The 16,491-nt window shown below is 38.9% G+C and overlaps 1 protein-coding gene across 4 annotated transcripts in view; it reads left to right on the forward strand.

The window, feature by feature from the left end:
- The window catches only part of GNAL (G protein subunit alpha L), a 146,401-nt gene that overhangs the window by 99,734 nt on the left and 30,176 nt on the right, over nucleotides 1-16,491 (forward strand). For all 4 annotated transcript variants that reach the window (XM_081014215.1, XM_081014213.1, XM_081014214.1 and 1 more), the window contains exon 5: nucleotides 12,619-12,716. In XM_081014215.1, coding sequence (XP_080870341.1) covers nucleotides 12,619-12,716 — 98 coding nt within the window. The remainder of the gene's footprint in view (nucleotides 1-12,618; nucleotides 12,717-16,491) is intronic.

The raw sequence follows: 16,491 nt of genomic DNA on the forward strand, positions 1-16,491 counted from the left end.
GGGCAGGGGGTTCTTCTGCATCCAACTTCATCACTGTAGTCCTGGTAGCCTCAGTGGCTAGAAGGGCCTTTTACCAGCTGTGACAGGTAAAACAGCTAAGGCTGTTCCTGGACTGGGAACGGAGTCAAGTACTGGTGACTTCAGGGTTTTGAGTACTACAATGTATTCTGTGTGGGACTTCCCTTGTGCTTTATCCAGAAGCTGCAGTTAGTGCAGAATGCTGCAGCACAGTCACAGACAGGAACAAGAACCTCTCAGCATATGACAACTCTGCTTAGCCATCTGCACTGTTTGCCAATTTGCTACAGGGCCAGGTTCATGGTGATAAAGCCTGTAACATCTTGGGACCAATTTCCTTGCAGGATTACCTTACCACATATATGCATGTATACTTGTTCCACACACATATAAAAAAATCAACCTTTTAATGTGGCAGCACCTACACTTTGAAACTCCCTGCTTGGCAGGCAACTTCACTGTTACACTTTCTGGCACCTGCCTAAAACATTTTTGTTTAGGCAGGCCTATCCAGATATGTAGATGTTGCATGTGTTTTAATCTGTTTTTAGTATATTATTGATTTTGAATGTTTTTAAATACCTGTTTTTACTGTTTTACTGAAATAATTTTAATGGGGGGGGGGTGTAAACAGCTTTGAAGTTTTACTACAATTATATACATTTTGTTAAGTAAAATTAATAAAATAACCCAATAACACGCAAATATGAAAATGATAGTAAAACCAAGTGGCATACAGGGTCTCATTTTTTGTTTTTGTACCTATTGTCAAGAGAAAAAGAAAATAAACTATAAACGTTTCTAACATACTATTGCAATAACAAGAAAATGCTGCTTGAACCCAACAATAATTCTTGAATGGTATACTTTTAATAACACATATTCCTCATTTTGTCTGGTACATATTGTTTCAATCTGTTTTTCCATTTTTTGTTATGCCAAATACAGTGGTACCTCAGGTTACATACGCTTCAGGTTACATACGCTTCAGGTTAAAGACTCTGCTAACCCAGAAATAGTGCTTCAGGTTAAGAACTTTGCTTCAGGATGAGAACAGAAATCGTGCTCCAGCAGCGCGGCAGCAGCGGGAGGCCCCATTAGCTAAAGTGGTGCTTCAGGTTAAGAACAGTTTCAGGTTAAGTACGGACCTCTGTAACAAATTAAGTACTTAACCTGAGGTACCACTGTATTTTTTCAAACCCTTCAGAAGCAGATGATACTGGTTCAGTTGAAGCAATCCTCCAAATCGTTTGGAGGAATAGCTGTGACCCATGGGCAGCTCCTTCTTGCTGCCCTGTTATTTATACATTGCTTCACTTTCAGTTCTAAGTTTTACTTCAACCATGATTTGGCATGTTTTTCAAACCGCTGTATGAGAATGGGGCAAAGAGAAGGAGGAAGATGCCTGCAATTCATTTCAGTGGTTGGAGTTACCTAAACTGGAGCTTTATCTAACATTGAGCTCAGATGACTTTAGCTGCCAGTAACACATTTCCAAATAGCAACCTTTCTATTAACTTAAAAGAACAGTTTATTACATGTTTGTTTGTTTTCTTTTTAATTTACAAACTCATGTTTTCAGCATGCCCTAGGGATTTCCTGATGTGTGCAGAAACCACTACCTTGTCTATGGGTGGCCATATTTCAGCGTCAAGTTCGGTATTAAAAGGAATGATAGTTTGCACAGTCAACCAAGTTAAACACATTTAAGTGCCATTTATTTTAATAGGAAAGGTAAACATACCCTTTAGTCTATTCCATTGAAAATAGTGAATAATAAAAGGTCCTTAACTTTGGCTGGATTGTTCACAGTGTTTGTTTAGATAGCGGTATCTAGGACTGTTTTAAAAGGCTTGTTATATCGATCAACTTGCAACCACTTTACTTGAGCAAATATGTGTGTTTTTATTAATATTTATTAACAATTTGCCTCGCCTTATCTTGAGGGCTCAGGATGAGTCAAATGAAAATAGGTAGAAAGTATTTTTAAAGGCTCTGTTAAGTAACTGTGCTGGCATCTCCCTCAGCCAATTATTGTATGTGACTGGGTAGCGGATACAAATGATGTGTGTAAATTTAAGAAAGCTAATTGCTTACATAGATTTAAATTTTATTCAGCAGCATGGTGGACTGGCTTGACCTGCACTGAATAAAACGCATTTGTTATTAAGCCTTGGGATTTTGAAATGTACTTTCAGATCAACTCCCTATTCTGTTAATACTATATATAACTGGTGGAAATAGTTGAAATGTGTAGGAGAAATACAGTGTAGTAATAATTGAATCAATGCACTATTTCAGTCAGTCAGTCATTCCAGCTCTGCATTGCATTGGTATCTCCTGACAGATGCCACTGCATACCCAGTTTGAATGTTGGGTGTTAGTTTTGTTTTATCTTTGAAAGGTTTAGGCCTTCTTTCTTTTTTAAATATTTTGTCAGTATGTTTGTTTTCAAACAAATCACTACCTTACATATCTTAGAAATTTGCTTTCTTATGATATTATGCTAATTATCAGATTCTTCCAACCAGTGCAAAATTTCCCACATCTGGATCACACAATACCCTGATTAAGAGCCAGTGTTTACTCAAAAAACACTGTCTCTATTTTTTTAGGGTAGTTATGTTCCATTAACAATTGTTTTATTATTGTTTGGTGTGAGCAACCTTTTGCTAAGGCAAATATGTGGCAGGATATGCATGTTTTAATTTAAAAAGTAGTAATAAACCACATTTGGAGTCTGAATTTGGAGTCAGAGTGACCAGGATATCCTTTATTTGAAACTTTTTTCCTAGCTATTTGAAATCTTCAGGTTGTTTTTTTAAAAAAATCACCATGATAAAACAGAATGCCAATGTGAGGAATATTGAAAATAAATAGTTGGGAGTTTTCCAGCATGACTGCCCAGCCTGCAAACTGGCAAGTTCAAATAGCAAACGTTTTGCTTCCCTTGAAAAATATGGCACAGACTTTGGAGTCAGACTAGAAATGTAAATGGGAAGAATGGATGCTATCCTCTTGTAAATGCATCCTGAGGAGGGAAAAACAAACATTATGGCGTCAAAAGTGGTTTGAATTCATAGATTATGTGCTTTGTTGCAGGAATGCCAGCTTGCTTTGCAATATAATTCCCTTCACACTCTTTTTACTGATTTAAGTGATCTTCACATGGTTACAAGGGAGCGGAACTGCGCTGCTGGCCCCTTCCCTGATCTCCACACAGTAGATGTGGGTATTTGGAAGGGGAAAGGCTTTTCAAATCGACCTATGTGTGTATGGGTTTTCATCCAACAGACATCCACTCCAGGCATGCGGATATTGGAGGGGGAGGGGTTCCGGAAATCAAATTATGTCAGGTGCAGCGTTAGAAACTAATCACCAAATGGCACCTTAAACATAGGTTACGGTCACCACAACGGAATGTCCAAGTGCCGTTTTTCCCCAGTGGGACTTATTGTTATTGTTCATTTCGTTTCTATGCCACTTTATATTTATAAAAAAAATCAAAAAGTTGTTTACATTAAAACAGGAGCAGGCAACCTAAGGCCCATGGGCCACAAGCAGCCCACGGGGATCGTTTAACCGGCCCACAAGCTGCCCCCAAACCGAGCCGCCCGCTCGGCCAGTCCCCGCCCGCTGTACTAAACTGGTGGGGTGTGGGGACTCACTTTCGCGGTGCTAAAAATAGTGTCTTCAATGCTCAGACGCCGAAAACCGCGTCTGCGCAGACACAGATGCCGGAAATCGTGTCTGCGCAGATGCTGGAAATCGCGGCCGCACACACGCGATCTGGCCCGTGGAGGGATCTCTGCTAGAGGGAACCGTCCCAGGCGAGGTAAATCTTGCCGACCCCTCCATTAAAACATCAAATAAAACACCATAATGACACTTTCTGAGTACCAGAGGAGCTTTGGGATTGGCCTCGAAAGCTTTAGTCACGAAAGAAAATAGATAAAATAACTTTGTCTAAGTATAGCCTAATGACTCTAAATGTTGATGATAAAAAAATGCTTTCTGAATTGTCTCAGCAGCAGAAGCTACTTTTTAATTGTTCTGTGTTTACATATCACTTTGGTTGGGAGAACCACCTTTTATTATTCTGCTGGCAGTGTACACATTATTGTTTGCCAATACAAGTATCCATTAAAAAGCCTCAATGTGCTAAAAGAATTGTTGATGCTTTCTTGAGTTAAAAATTAATTATAAACAAAAATTGTAAATCAGCTATGAGCAAATTAAGAGTCTTGGTTTGGGATACTGTATTAATTTTACATTTGGTTTGAATACATGGAAAAAAACCTATCATTAGCTGATTTATGCATGCCTGCAAGATCCTGGTTGCCACTTAAAATCGCTTCTGTGTATTTGAGTCTCTACACTGCTGCAGAAACATTTTGAATCAGCTTCCCATTTAGTTTGGTCAGATTGGTGGGAAGTATGCATGTCATTGTTGTGTTTCTGACTCTGAGGGCCTTATGTTGCAAATCCTTGTGAATAAGCATATTGAATTGTACACATTCCACGAGTCCTAACTCCATGGAAGTTGTTTTTCGCAGCAATCATACCACCACTGGGCATCTTTGAATCAGTTCCATGTTTTGGTTGCTGTTTCAGTAGTACGTTTAGTTTAAAATCAGATGGGAGCTTTGATGTTTCAAAAAGTACAGTGTGAGAACAAATCTCAAAGGCTTAAAAACATGGTGATTTATTAAACAGAGCTATAAAATGCATACCGATACGACACCTTGTTGTGCTCTTTGCCTGAAACTACACTGCATACTTAGACATCTATAATCTAAATAGAGCATTAGATCAAGGATCAGTGAACAATCAGTTAATACCAAAATCATTGTATGTTTCTCTTGTCCCAGCATGCCTTCTGTTGTTGTATTATATTGTATTTACTACCTAAGCGAGAAGTATTGATTCAGTGAGTTGAATTAGCACCTCTCAGCCTACTGGGGCATACAGGGTGAGGAGTTGGAGGGGCATCAGAACTCAAAGATGTTCCTGGTTGCTACTTTAGAAGTCATGTTGGCAGTGCTGTTCATCTGAAAATCAAGTCAGTGGTATCATTGAACTTCAAGATTATACATAGGCTTAGTCACACCTCCTTAGATAAAATCCTTTCAGGCCAACCCTTTTTGGCATTAGAGTGGGGGACTTATGGGAGCAGCCAGTAAAAAAAAAGTTTCAAAAATTATTATTATTATTATTATTATTATAATTATTTAAAAATTAAATGGAAATAAATGATTCGGGGAACCCTTTAGCATCACAGCAGGTGACTTTCTTAAATCAAATTCGGGGGGGGGGGGGCAGATGCAGGCCACAGGTTGTCCACCCACTGATATAAGGAGTATGTAATTAAATATGTATAATCTGATTAATGATGTCCAGAATTAATTTTTAATAATGATAAAAGTGATATTTGTTTCAAAGCAGAGAATATATCATATTGGACAAATATTATAGGTCACCAGTGGTAGAGACTATGATAAGTACAGTGAGTCTTTTTGTCATTGTGTTTAATGCTTTATTTTCTGTAAACTATTGCCATCCAGGTTTGGGTGGATGCATAGCTGTCAACCTTCCCTTTTTTTGTGGGAAATTCCCTTATTCCAGCGCTGTTTCCCGCTGCTTCCCACTGCTATCCCGGATTGTTAGATATCCCGTTGACTGTCCCTGGGACAAGTGAGGCTGCTGATCCCTTATTTTCGAGGCTGCTGATCCCTTATTTTCAAATCTGAAAGTTGACAGCTATGGGTGGATGAGTAAGGTTTCATTTTGCCCAGGAATATCATGGTAGCATTAAGGTGCTTTTAAAAATAAATGGATTTTGTTTATATGAAGAAATATATGACAGAGATCTCCCATGTTATTTGGAAACTTATTGATGGATTGATTAATTGAGCAGCAGTCCTATGCTTGCTTATTTTGGAGTAAATTGTATGTATCCAGTGAAATTTACTGCAGAATAAGCAAGCATAAGATTGCCGCTCAAGAATGGCAGAATTGAACTGTTTGTAACTAATTAGCAGTTAACGTAAGAATATGAGAGTACCACTTCCAAAATTAGAAGAAAGGGCAAAAATTTTAAATGTTAATTTGGTGACTCACATATGTTTATATATGGAAAAATATTCTAAATTGAGTCTTCCAACTCATTTTGAATATTCACATTTTTAAGAAATGCCATTTTCTGCTTTTGTGTATAACTGAGTTTTCATCCAGCATGATGACAAATCAGATTGCATTTCCTAGAACACATAAGAAACTAAGAGCCTGATAGATATTTAAAAGGTGTGCTCACTCTGCATTTTGATAATATTCCCTCCAAAGTAAAATACAGAGAGAAAACCTAGAGTACTATAGTACCATTTAGTTTTCGGGTTCAATTCAAAATGCTTTCCTGGGGAATAAGTCCCGTTGACCTCAGTGAGACTTACTTGAGAGTAATATATAGGATTGTAATGTGAAAAAGGCTGAAAATGCTGTTCTTTCTTTGACTTGTAATAAAGATTATATGGGATTTTAATTAAATGAATGGAATTAATAAACTTTGTAAGAATTTTTGTTCTGACTGCCTAACTTTACTAACATTATTTGTGCACACAAAACTATTTACAAGACAGTAAGTTTTGGAGCTGGGAACTGATTAAAGCTTTGAGCTTATTAATTATGCTTAAATATTTAATTAATTTAAACTCCCATTTTCAGTATGTATCCTGGCTTGAACCCCAAGAACCACCATCAGTTTTCTTCCAGGATCTCCTACCACTCTTCCACTGCCATCCCTTCATCTCTCTCTCCTCCGCCCTCCAAGCAAGGCCAGAAGGTTGGGCATTCCTCCAGAACATCATTTGGTGCAGCATGGGGAATAGATTGACTAGATTGGTTTGTCTGGTGGATATGAAGCTTGCTTACAGAGCAGGAAGTAGGATGTGCTTGCCCTTTTCTATGCCTTGTCAAGGGAGAATGTAAAATTCACCATTGCAAACTTCATAAAATAATGTCGCAGACTGAAATGTGTAACAACCCCCCCCCAATAACTTTACTTAACATTCTCCAAATTTTACTGTAGCTAAACTCAGATTAAGCACAGCTTTGGACTTCAATCCGTTGACATTCCCTCAAATTCATGGACCTTCCCTCCATTCATCAAATTGGCTTCTACTGTTAGATAAATCTGCATATGCTCCTTTAGGGGAAGGGCAAAGCGCAGTAGTGTATCATATGCAGGGTGGGCCTAGGTGTGGCCCTCAGGGTCTTTTTGGCAGCCCTCAGCAACTTTTGATGCCTCCCCCCCCCCAAGCCCTCACACTGCTTTCCCAAAGCTGGATAAGGAGGTGCTGGACTTTGGGAAGGAGCTGTGGGGGTTCTGACAGGGTCCTAGAGTCCTCCTTTCTCCTTACCAAAGCCTTGTTAGCACTTTCCTAGCTTTGAGAAGGAGGCGGGAGAGCTAGGACCATGCCAGAGCCTTGAGCCTCCTTTCCAAAGCCTAGCGTGCATCGCTTAGCTGGCTTTCAAAAGGCAGCACCAAGGCCTGAAGGGGAGGATCAAATTTTGGCCTCACTTCCCTGCCCTACATGACAAGGCAGTGTTCAGCCCATGGTTTCTGTGTCAAAGTACTCTGTGGCCCACTTGGTATGAAAAGTTGGGCCACCCTGCTCAATCGAAATGATCTCAAATGGAAGGAAATTAGAATGACCTCTTCCTTAGGTATTGGGCTAGTTGAACAATTGGTCTGAATGTACAATTCCATATCTCTTACTTATGTATCACATTTCTAGGCTGCACTTCCTTTCAAGTTGCATACATTGGGTTGGCCCACTTTTCCTCACAACAGTCCTTTTTATGTCAATTATGGAGATGGGATTCCAGTATACACTTCCACTGCAGCACACTATAGCTTTTATTTGTTGCAATAGACTGTGATGGCCAGAAACCAGCTTGGCAAAAATTAAAACAAATTAATGGAGAATAGGTTTGTCTTTGAGCTATTGGACAGATAGATAAATGTACAGAGGCTGAACACCTCCAGTTACTACATGCTGGGGATAAACAAGGGATTACCATTAACATCATACCCTGATTGTGAGCTGTCTACAGGCATTTATTTTATTGACTACAGATGGAATAGTAGATTAGGGAGACCTTTGGGCTGATCCAATGAAGCTGTTCTTAAGTACCTATTAGAAATAAACACAAATGGTTTACTTGAGTGCCATTACCAATGTGTATGATTTCACACAGTGTATCTATGTTTAAATTCTGTATCTATAATTATATACTTTGATAAATCCATCCACATGCTTAAAAAATAGGATGAAGTTGCAAATAAATCTACTTGCTGAAAGAGGAATGTAAAAGGACATGAAAATGAGCCCCTGTTCACAGGCTTATGGAGTAACAAAGGACAGTTGTGTGTTTTGTTTATGAAGGTGTATTACGTACAGAAATAATTTGTTTCATCAGACGCCTGCAGTGGCATGGCATGGAAGTATTCTGCTAGGAGTTGATTACGTCATACCAGTCTCTTGGACCTACACAAATACATCCTGAGGAGGAAAGCGAGAACACTGTTTACTGACTCTCCAGGCTAATGTTTGATACATCAAATCACTTTTCTTAAAAGCTCATAGTACAATTCATCAAGTTGTTGATGTGATGAGATGTAATGGAAACAAAATGACCTTGCGAAGAATATGTAGAATATTTAGAAAATTAGGGAAAGGGCTACTTCTGTCAGTAGTGATAGCTTTCACTAATTAGCAAGGGTAATTGCATGATTATTGCACACCTAGAAATTATTCTAGAAAAAAGGCCTGCTGGGGGTAGAGATAATCTTCTCCCAAGGGTTGCCCTCTTAATTAAGTGTACACTAAAGCAGGTGTACACAGAGACTTTGAACATCGTGTTAAGCAGGTCCCTTGACTTCCAACTTGGCTATTCCTAAATGAGTTTTAATGAGTGTTATGTCTCAGGTTGTGTGCTAATGAAGCTTTTGTTGTAAGTTGTGCTGAAAAATTAAGGGAGAGAGATTTATTTGCATATTACAACCCTCTTTGTTTGTCTTTGTTGCTAGCTCAGTAGATGGGACAGTAAGCTGCTGCGTCTCCATAGCAAAATACTGTAAACTCCTTTGAACAAACCTGTACATGCAGCATTGAAAGGTGGCTGTGTTGAAGCCATAGGGGACATTTCCTGTCTTCTAAACAAAAGCATGATTATCATGGGAATCTGCTTGTTTGTTTGAAATATGAGTGTGTGGATATTTATTTTAGATTGTGTTTAATGCGGTGAAATATTTTAAAAGAGCAAAACATCCAAATCAAATATGACAAGGGATGCAGCAAATAGACTCTGAACTACACATTTAGCATTGACATTTGATTATATTAAGCGTTCTTCTTAGGAGAATGGCTATGGAGAAATTATGCCCTGTTCTTCCATGGTCTGTTTGTTACTTTAATTTGGAGGAAGAACATGTAAGACAGTGCAGGGCCTTAATAAAACTCTGGGAAGAACTATACAGTACTCAGGACATAATTATTGCATACTCTTGTTGTATGCCGAGGATGTTTATGAGCAATACTAAAGCATCTGCTCTGAGCTGCAAAAAGTCTAAATTAGGAAATGTGAGAGTTTACCAAGTCCAGCATTTTTCAGAGTTATGACTAACATAGTAGGAGAGAGAAGACACAGTCCACATAGTTTGAGGCGGATTGCTGCTTAAAGTTAAAATCAGTTTGCACACTTCTAAGAGGATGTCCTGTTGAACTGAGTGAAATGAGACTTCTGAGTAAAGTGACTGTACTTTCAACCTTATTGTTTATTAATGCAGCCACGTGAATCCTTTAACAAGTAGTTCTTCTATCCTAATGTCTGAGGTTTACCTATTGTCAAAAATAACACTGTTGAATGGGCATGTTTCCTGAACTGCCATTCTTTGTTCCAAGGGCAGGCTCCTTTTCATACTGAGCTGGAAAAAAGTGTGGCTTTTACTATCTTGTGGGGCCAGTTGGATCAGCTCTACCCATTTCTTTTCTGTTCGGACATTGTTCTTTTGTGATGGCCCTTGGCTAAACAAACTGATTAATTATACATTGGTAACCTTTCTGTGCTTAAAGCTCACAGCTCAAGCCCAACCGTTTATTTAGCTCAGCTCTTCCTAGGTGTTTAACCTATGTTCCCCATCCAGCATGGTCCTTCTAAAAAACAAAAACAATTATTTTTCCTCCTGAAACACTTGCCTACTCAACACTTCTCAACCTCCTGGTTCCCGCCCAGGACTCTACCCTTCCACCTTGTCTCTCACCCAGGGCACAAACAAACTAACAAATCACCTCCTCAGATCTCACAACAAAGAGAGTTCATGGAACCTGCTGACCATAGTCTCTCTAGGCTCTAGGCTCTTTTATGGGCTTTTTGTAGTTGAAGAAAACATTAGCTATCTTATGTTCACCTGAGGAAAATCCACTTTTTAGAAGTTCTTTTATCAATTTAAATTTCACCTGTGGTGTGAAAGGACAGTCATAGTTAAAAAGAGAAAAAGCCACAGCAGTGTTTCTTAGAGGATTTTCCAAAGTGGTTTAGATTTCAGTCTGCTGCCTGATCATATACCAAAGGACTACTGATCAAACATGTTTGATTATGTTCAACACAGAATAAATCAAAACAACAAAGCATTGTTAAAAGGGATGTGATTTTACAATGGTCCAGAGTTAGAGAATTTGCCTCCAGTCAGACACAAACACACACCTAAGTCAGAATTTTAATAGTGTGAAATGTCTTTTGTTAACATAGGTATGCAAGCATTTGAACCTTTCCAAGTGATGGTCTCCTCTTCTGAGTCAAATATTTTATTCTGTTTTTAAAATCAATAAATGTTTACTTTCTAGTGAATTGATTAATTTTCCATAGAATTCTGACACTTGGATAAACTAATATGAGCACATCCTTTCAAACCATTTTAATTTTTAAAAAAAATCTAGCAACATCTATGTGCACTGCATTTTTTCCCTTTTGTTTGAAGCAGGAAGTCATTTTGGAGCTGAAGGTAATGAAATTCTTGAGACCTGATCTAATGAGTAATATGTAAAAAGAATTTTTCCTTACTAAAAACCTCGCTAGTTGTCTCTCCCCCCCCCCCACCTTTCTTTTTCAAGAACCTGTTAACTTTAAAGTAACATCCCACCTTCTGCTAGGACCTATGTATGACTCAGGGTGAAGTTACATTTTAAATGGAAATTGTGATAGACAGCACCTATAATTACAGCAATTTTTTATCTGGCTGTTTGAACTGTCAAGCTAGTCATTGAGTGCATAAAGTACTAGAAATGGTACGGGAGGTTTATACATACATTAAATTAATCTTTCAGAGCAACTTGACTATTTAAAGCTGAAATATAGAATTCAGAAACATTTCCAAGATATTTCTAAAAAGAGAAGGGATAGAAGCAAACTTGTTCTTTCATATTTTATTTGTGTTGATTCACATGACCAACTTTATTTTATAATTGCATATGTTTGAAGTTATTAACAGTATCACGTATTAGCTGTCGTAAATAGTAATGTGAATGCAGTATTCATCAAGAACCATTCTCTTTATCATCACCTGATTGTGTGAATTAGCTCTTCGGAATGATGCATGTCATAATTTGCATATACAGAAAATATCCATGTTAGTCCGTCTCAGAGTAGACCCATTACAAGCGTTCTTCTGAATAAAAGCTAGTTGAATGCAACCAACAGTATTACATATGCTGATGATTCCGTTTTTTGGAAACCCAGGGGGAATTTTTTTTTTGAAGGTGCCTTTACATAATAAAGAATCCAAAGTAAAAACTTAACAGGAGAGGAGGCTAGCTTCAGATCTTACCTAAGCTCTTAAGTGGTATGCTTTGTCTGTGAAGTACAGGCAACCCCTGATTTGCTCAGGGGTTGCATTCTGGGTCATTGCGTGCCTGCATGAAATCACATGCAATTGAAACACCTCCGTTCTGCCCTTTTAGTGACTTTTTAATGATGTTTCTGGGTCACTTCCAGGTTCAGCGCTGTGCACGTGTGCACACATATTAGTCTCACCTAAGACGGGGGGGGGGGGTGTCCCTGTATTTGATGCCTCCCTCCAACCCATTTAAGTTTGAAAGCCCGTCCAAAATGAGCAACTGAAATGATGTGTGTATCTTTTTCAATCGTAACATAAACAAGTCAAATAAATTAAAACAGTATACAATTTTTTAAAACCACAAAGAGGTGTCACATTAAAGATTTGATTTTGCCACAAAACATATGCATGGCTACGCTCCAAAGGTTGTTGTCCTTGACAATAAAATTTAAATTCCGAAGTTGAGATATGGCTCAGTTCTTTTAGGCAGAGAGCATAGTATCCTGCTTGCGGTTTACCAGTATTGTAACTTCTTCCATTTTTGAAAGGGTGCAACAACAAAATAATTGGGAGGAAAACAGTATGTTGGGGAGCTTCCTGAACTCCTTAAGAAGAGTTTAGTTGATTATTTCTCTTTCTATATAAATATGAGTCATAATTCAAATATTTCATCAAAATTAATATGTTATCACATTTCCAATTTTCAGGAATTCTTTGAACACGCAAAAAAGCTCTGGGACGACGAAGGAGTAAAGGCATGCTTCGAGAGATCAAATGAATACCAGTTGATTGATTGTGCACAATAGTAAGTGCTTCTTACAGAACAATGTACTTGTGTAAGCCTGAAAACCAGCATTCTAAATTTATGATTGGAGGCCAGTGGAAACTTACAGAAAGCTTTGTGTTTGAGGGAGGTGTTTTTTTTCACAGGAAAGGGAATGTTCCTCATACACTACCCCTGATTTATTATGGCCATGTCTCCTCTCTCAAACCACACTTACAGTGACTGCTCCTCTCACTCAGTCCACCAACTATGTAATCTACTCTTAGTTATACAGTATCCCCATTCCAAAGTAAATATCAGCTTATCATAATACCTAACATTTGGTGGGGTGCAAGTTGTTACAAAACTTAATCGTTCTTTTAAAATCAGTATTATAATGAAATACGCACACACTTTAAAGACTTAGAGCCTGATCCTGCCAAAGTTGACTACTTTTCAGTCCTACTTATTTCAATAGCTGAGAGTCATGCACATACTTGGAACTCCCCAGCTGTAAACTGTGGAACTTAAATGTGCTTAATTTGGACTGGAACATAACTATGCATAAGGAACCAAGTTGATATGTTTCCCCCTCTGCTAATCAATACTAATTTATTATATTGATTCTATGGGGCATTTTGGTGCTTGTTTTCATTTATGTGATATGTATCCACTTTTGGGGGGGGGACGCGGGTGGCGCTGTGGTCTAAACCACAAAGCCTAGGGCTTGCTGATCAGAAGGTCGGTGGTTCGAATCCCCGCGATGGGGTCAGCTCCCATTGCTCAGTCCCTGCTCCTGCCAACCTAGCAGTTCAAAAGGACATCAAAGTGCAAGTAGATAAATAGGTACCGCCCCAGCGGGGAGGTAAACGGTGTTTCCGTGCGCTGCTCTTGTTTGCCAGAAGCGGCTTAGTCATGCTGGCCACATGACCCGGAAGCTGTATGCCAGCTCCTTCAGCCAATAAAGCGAGATGAGTGCCACAACCCCAGAGTTGTCCGCAACTGGACCTAACGGTCAGGGGGTCCCTTTACCTTTACCCATTTTTTCAATAATATCCTTGTTTTAAGAGCTTGAATAAGAATAAAACTTGAGGATCAGCTTTTTCCTTTCAGCTCATCTGAATTTTGTTTAAGTAAGAGTCAGGTTAGTATATAATAGAGGATTTATGATAAATGGAAAAAACTTGAAACTAAGCAGGATATTTCACTTGGTTATGTGTGCTTTTAGGTATATCTTTGACAAAAACTTGACACATTTTCCCCTCTAACTAAAACAGTTATTCCATTCGCTTATACTGAACACTGGAAAAATGGTATCATGCCAGAAAGACAGTATTTTGAAATATATATACTGTAATAAGACACGGTCCACAAAAAACCAGCATATAATTACCATCTATAATTTGGGGGGAAGTGTTGGGGTTTATTTGGGGATGGAGTTGAAGTGGTAAATTTTGATCTGTTTTGGAAGATAGGTGAGGTACTCTATAAACACATAAATAATTCTCTATGAGGAAATGATTATACATTTAAAGAAGGGGTACAAAGAAAGTAGTTTGGGATCTACTTGCAGATCTCTTGGTGATTTGTAATAGATTTAGAAGATCAAGATTTTTGATTCCCGGTTATTTAACAAAAGCAACATATGAAAAAGGCTCCTCCACTCCAAATTAGGCCAGTGAAATCACCAAAGCTTGGATGGGAGCCACGAGAGGATTTCTGGGTGGCAAGAAACATGAACTTTGTTCTGGTATTATAAACAAATTCCTGGACTGAGCACGTGCTCAGAGATACTACATTCTTTAATTCTAAGGGTATGTCTGGCTCCTATTCTTTTAAAAAAAATTTTTTGAAGGAAGACGTTACTCCCTCCCTTCCAAAAAACCCCCAAACCATAAAGGATTCCTCCTTGGTAAGAACGGTTAAATAAGTGACCAGTCCAATCCTTCTTTCCCTCAGAAAAGAATAAATCAGTAGAATGGCATTGTACAGAGCAATATAGCTTGATGCAAATAAAAAATACAACATCAACACATTTCTAGAAACCTCATGGGAAAAGGAGGCTTTTCCAGTTTCACAGCAATTCCACCCAACATACATCTTTGTCAGCTCTAGTCCTTGTCCCAAAGCCTGAGAAATGCCCAGTCATTCCTGCTGTGGCTCTGTGCTCTCTAATATAAATCACAAACGTGTTATAATAGTCCAGTGTTGATTATTATTCTTTCTGCAGCCTCAGTTTGAAAGACAGTTTTTCACCCATTGCAGTATTCCATTATTTTTCACTTCGGCATGGTTGGCGAAGCTTCCAATTTTAGCATAAAGCAAAGTAGATCCTGAAAGTCTGGAGAAAGCATGTCCCTGATTTAAAGCTACTTTCTTCCAGGTCAAATAATCATTAACCTTTTTCAAAAATAATAATATAAGGTACCCCCTTTTGGAGAGAGAAAGGCAGGGTTTCCACCTCTAAATAATTAAATGGGTGGCAACTTATCATACTTGTGTTATAGTTTGTTGTCATGAGATTTACCTCAATGGCATAATGCATATTTCTGTCTTACTGCAGACAAAACACAACTGTAGGTATTGGGGTGGTTTAAACCCATGGTTTATATCTGGGACCCCCAAAGTAGCACTCATGAAATGCCTGTAAAGCCTCCCTATTCTTCTGGCCCCACCCACTTTTCCAGGAGATACCTTTTCCTCCTTCTTTGGAAGTGGGAAGGAGGGGGCAGCTTCAGTTCTGAAAACAAGTTGAGATGCTGAAGGAATGTTGGTCCTTCCTACCCCTCCTTTCAGCTTTCCAAACCGAGATCCACACCTCAGCAAAACACAGAGCTTATAGGGAGCAAAGCCTCGTGAGAGAAAAAAAGGAAAAGGTAATGGGTGGATAGAGAAGAGCCAATGGCTGGAAGAGGGCTGGTGGGCAGCGTAAGCAGGGAGAGAGAGAGCAAAGAATATTGTATATTTGCTTTCTCCCTCCTCTCCAGGATCTAGTGGGTCTGTGTTTGTATGTTTTTCCTCCTTTCTAAGATCTGGAGGTCTGTGCTTGGTTTTCTTCCCCATCTCTGTCTGAGGGTCTGGATTTGTCTGTATTGGTGGGAATTTGGTTTCCCCCCACTTCTCTAGGATCTGCGTGGTGTCCTTTTCCCCTTCTTGCCTTCTAATGCCCAAACTCCTTCTCCAAACAGAGCAGTGGGAGTGAGAGGGGCACTGTGGCCCCCACAGCAGCCATTTTGTGACTGGACAAGCCCCTCATTGCAGCAGTTTCGAAATGACACGTGCAACATTTTGAAAATTCCAAATATGCCCATGAACCCAGATAGACTGGTCCGTCCCCCCCAAAAAAATAAAAAACCAAGAGACCCAGTTATATTTCTGATAACTTTGAATATTTTGATAGGATCTGACAGCAGTCTTTCAATTTGGTAAAATGGCAGAGGCAGCATAAAGGGGCAAGAAGTTTGCATCAGGTTCAAAAAGCCACAGGAATCATGCAAAAACTGTGTGACTATGTAGATGATACAGTAGGTCAGTGTAAACAGGAATTTATATAAGAGATACTTCTCTTCATTTGCATGGCAGCCGCTGTCTATATTAGCTACCTTTCCATTAATGAACTGCCTGCTTAAATGCTAGTTTGTAGTAATTGGGCATAATTGACAAGATGTTTATTGTCATTGTGTTCCCGTCATCATTTTTGTTCTTAAAAGACCCAGTTCAGAAAAGAACGGAGATTCTTTGGTCATCTTAAAGACAAACAGTTGAATTGTAGCCTAAGCTTTAGTTTTCATATCTTAAGAAAAGTTATATTTGCTGT

This window comes from Podarcis pityusensis, assembly GCF_964106645.2.
Source record: "Podarcis pityusensis genome assembly, chromosome: 7".
In the NCBI taxonomy this organism is placed as follows: domain Eukaryota; kingdom Metazoa; phylum Chordata; class Lepidosauria; order Squamata; family Lacertidae; genus Podarcis; species Podarcis pityusensis.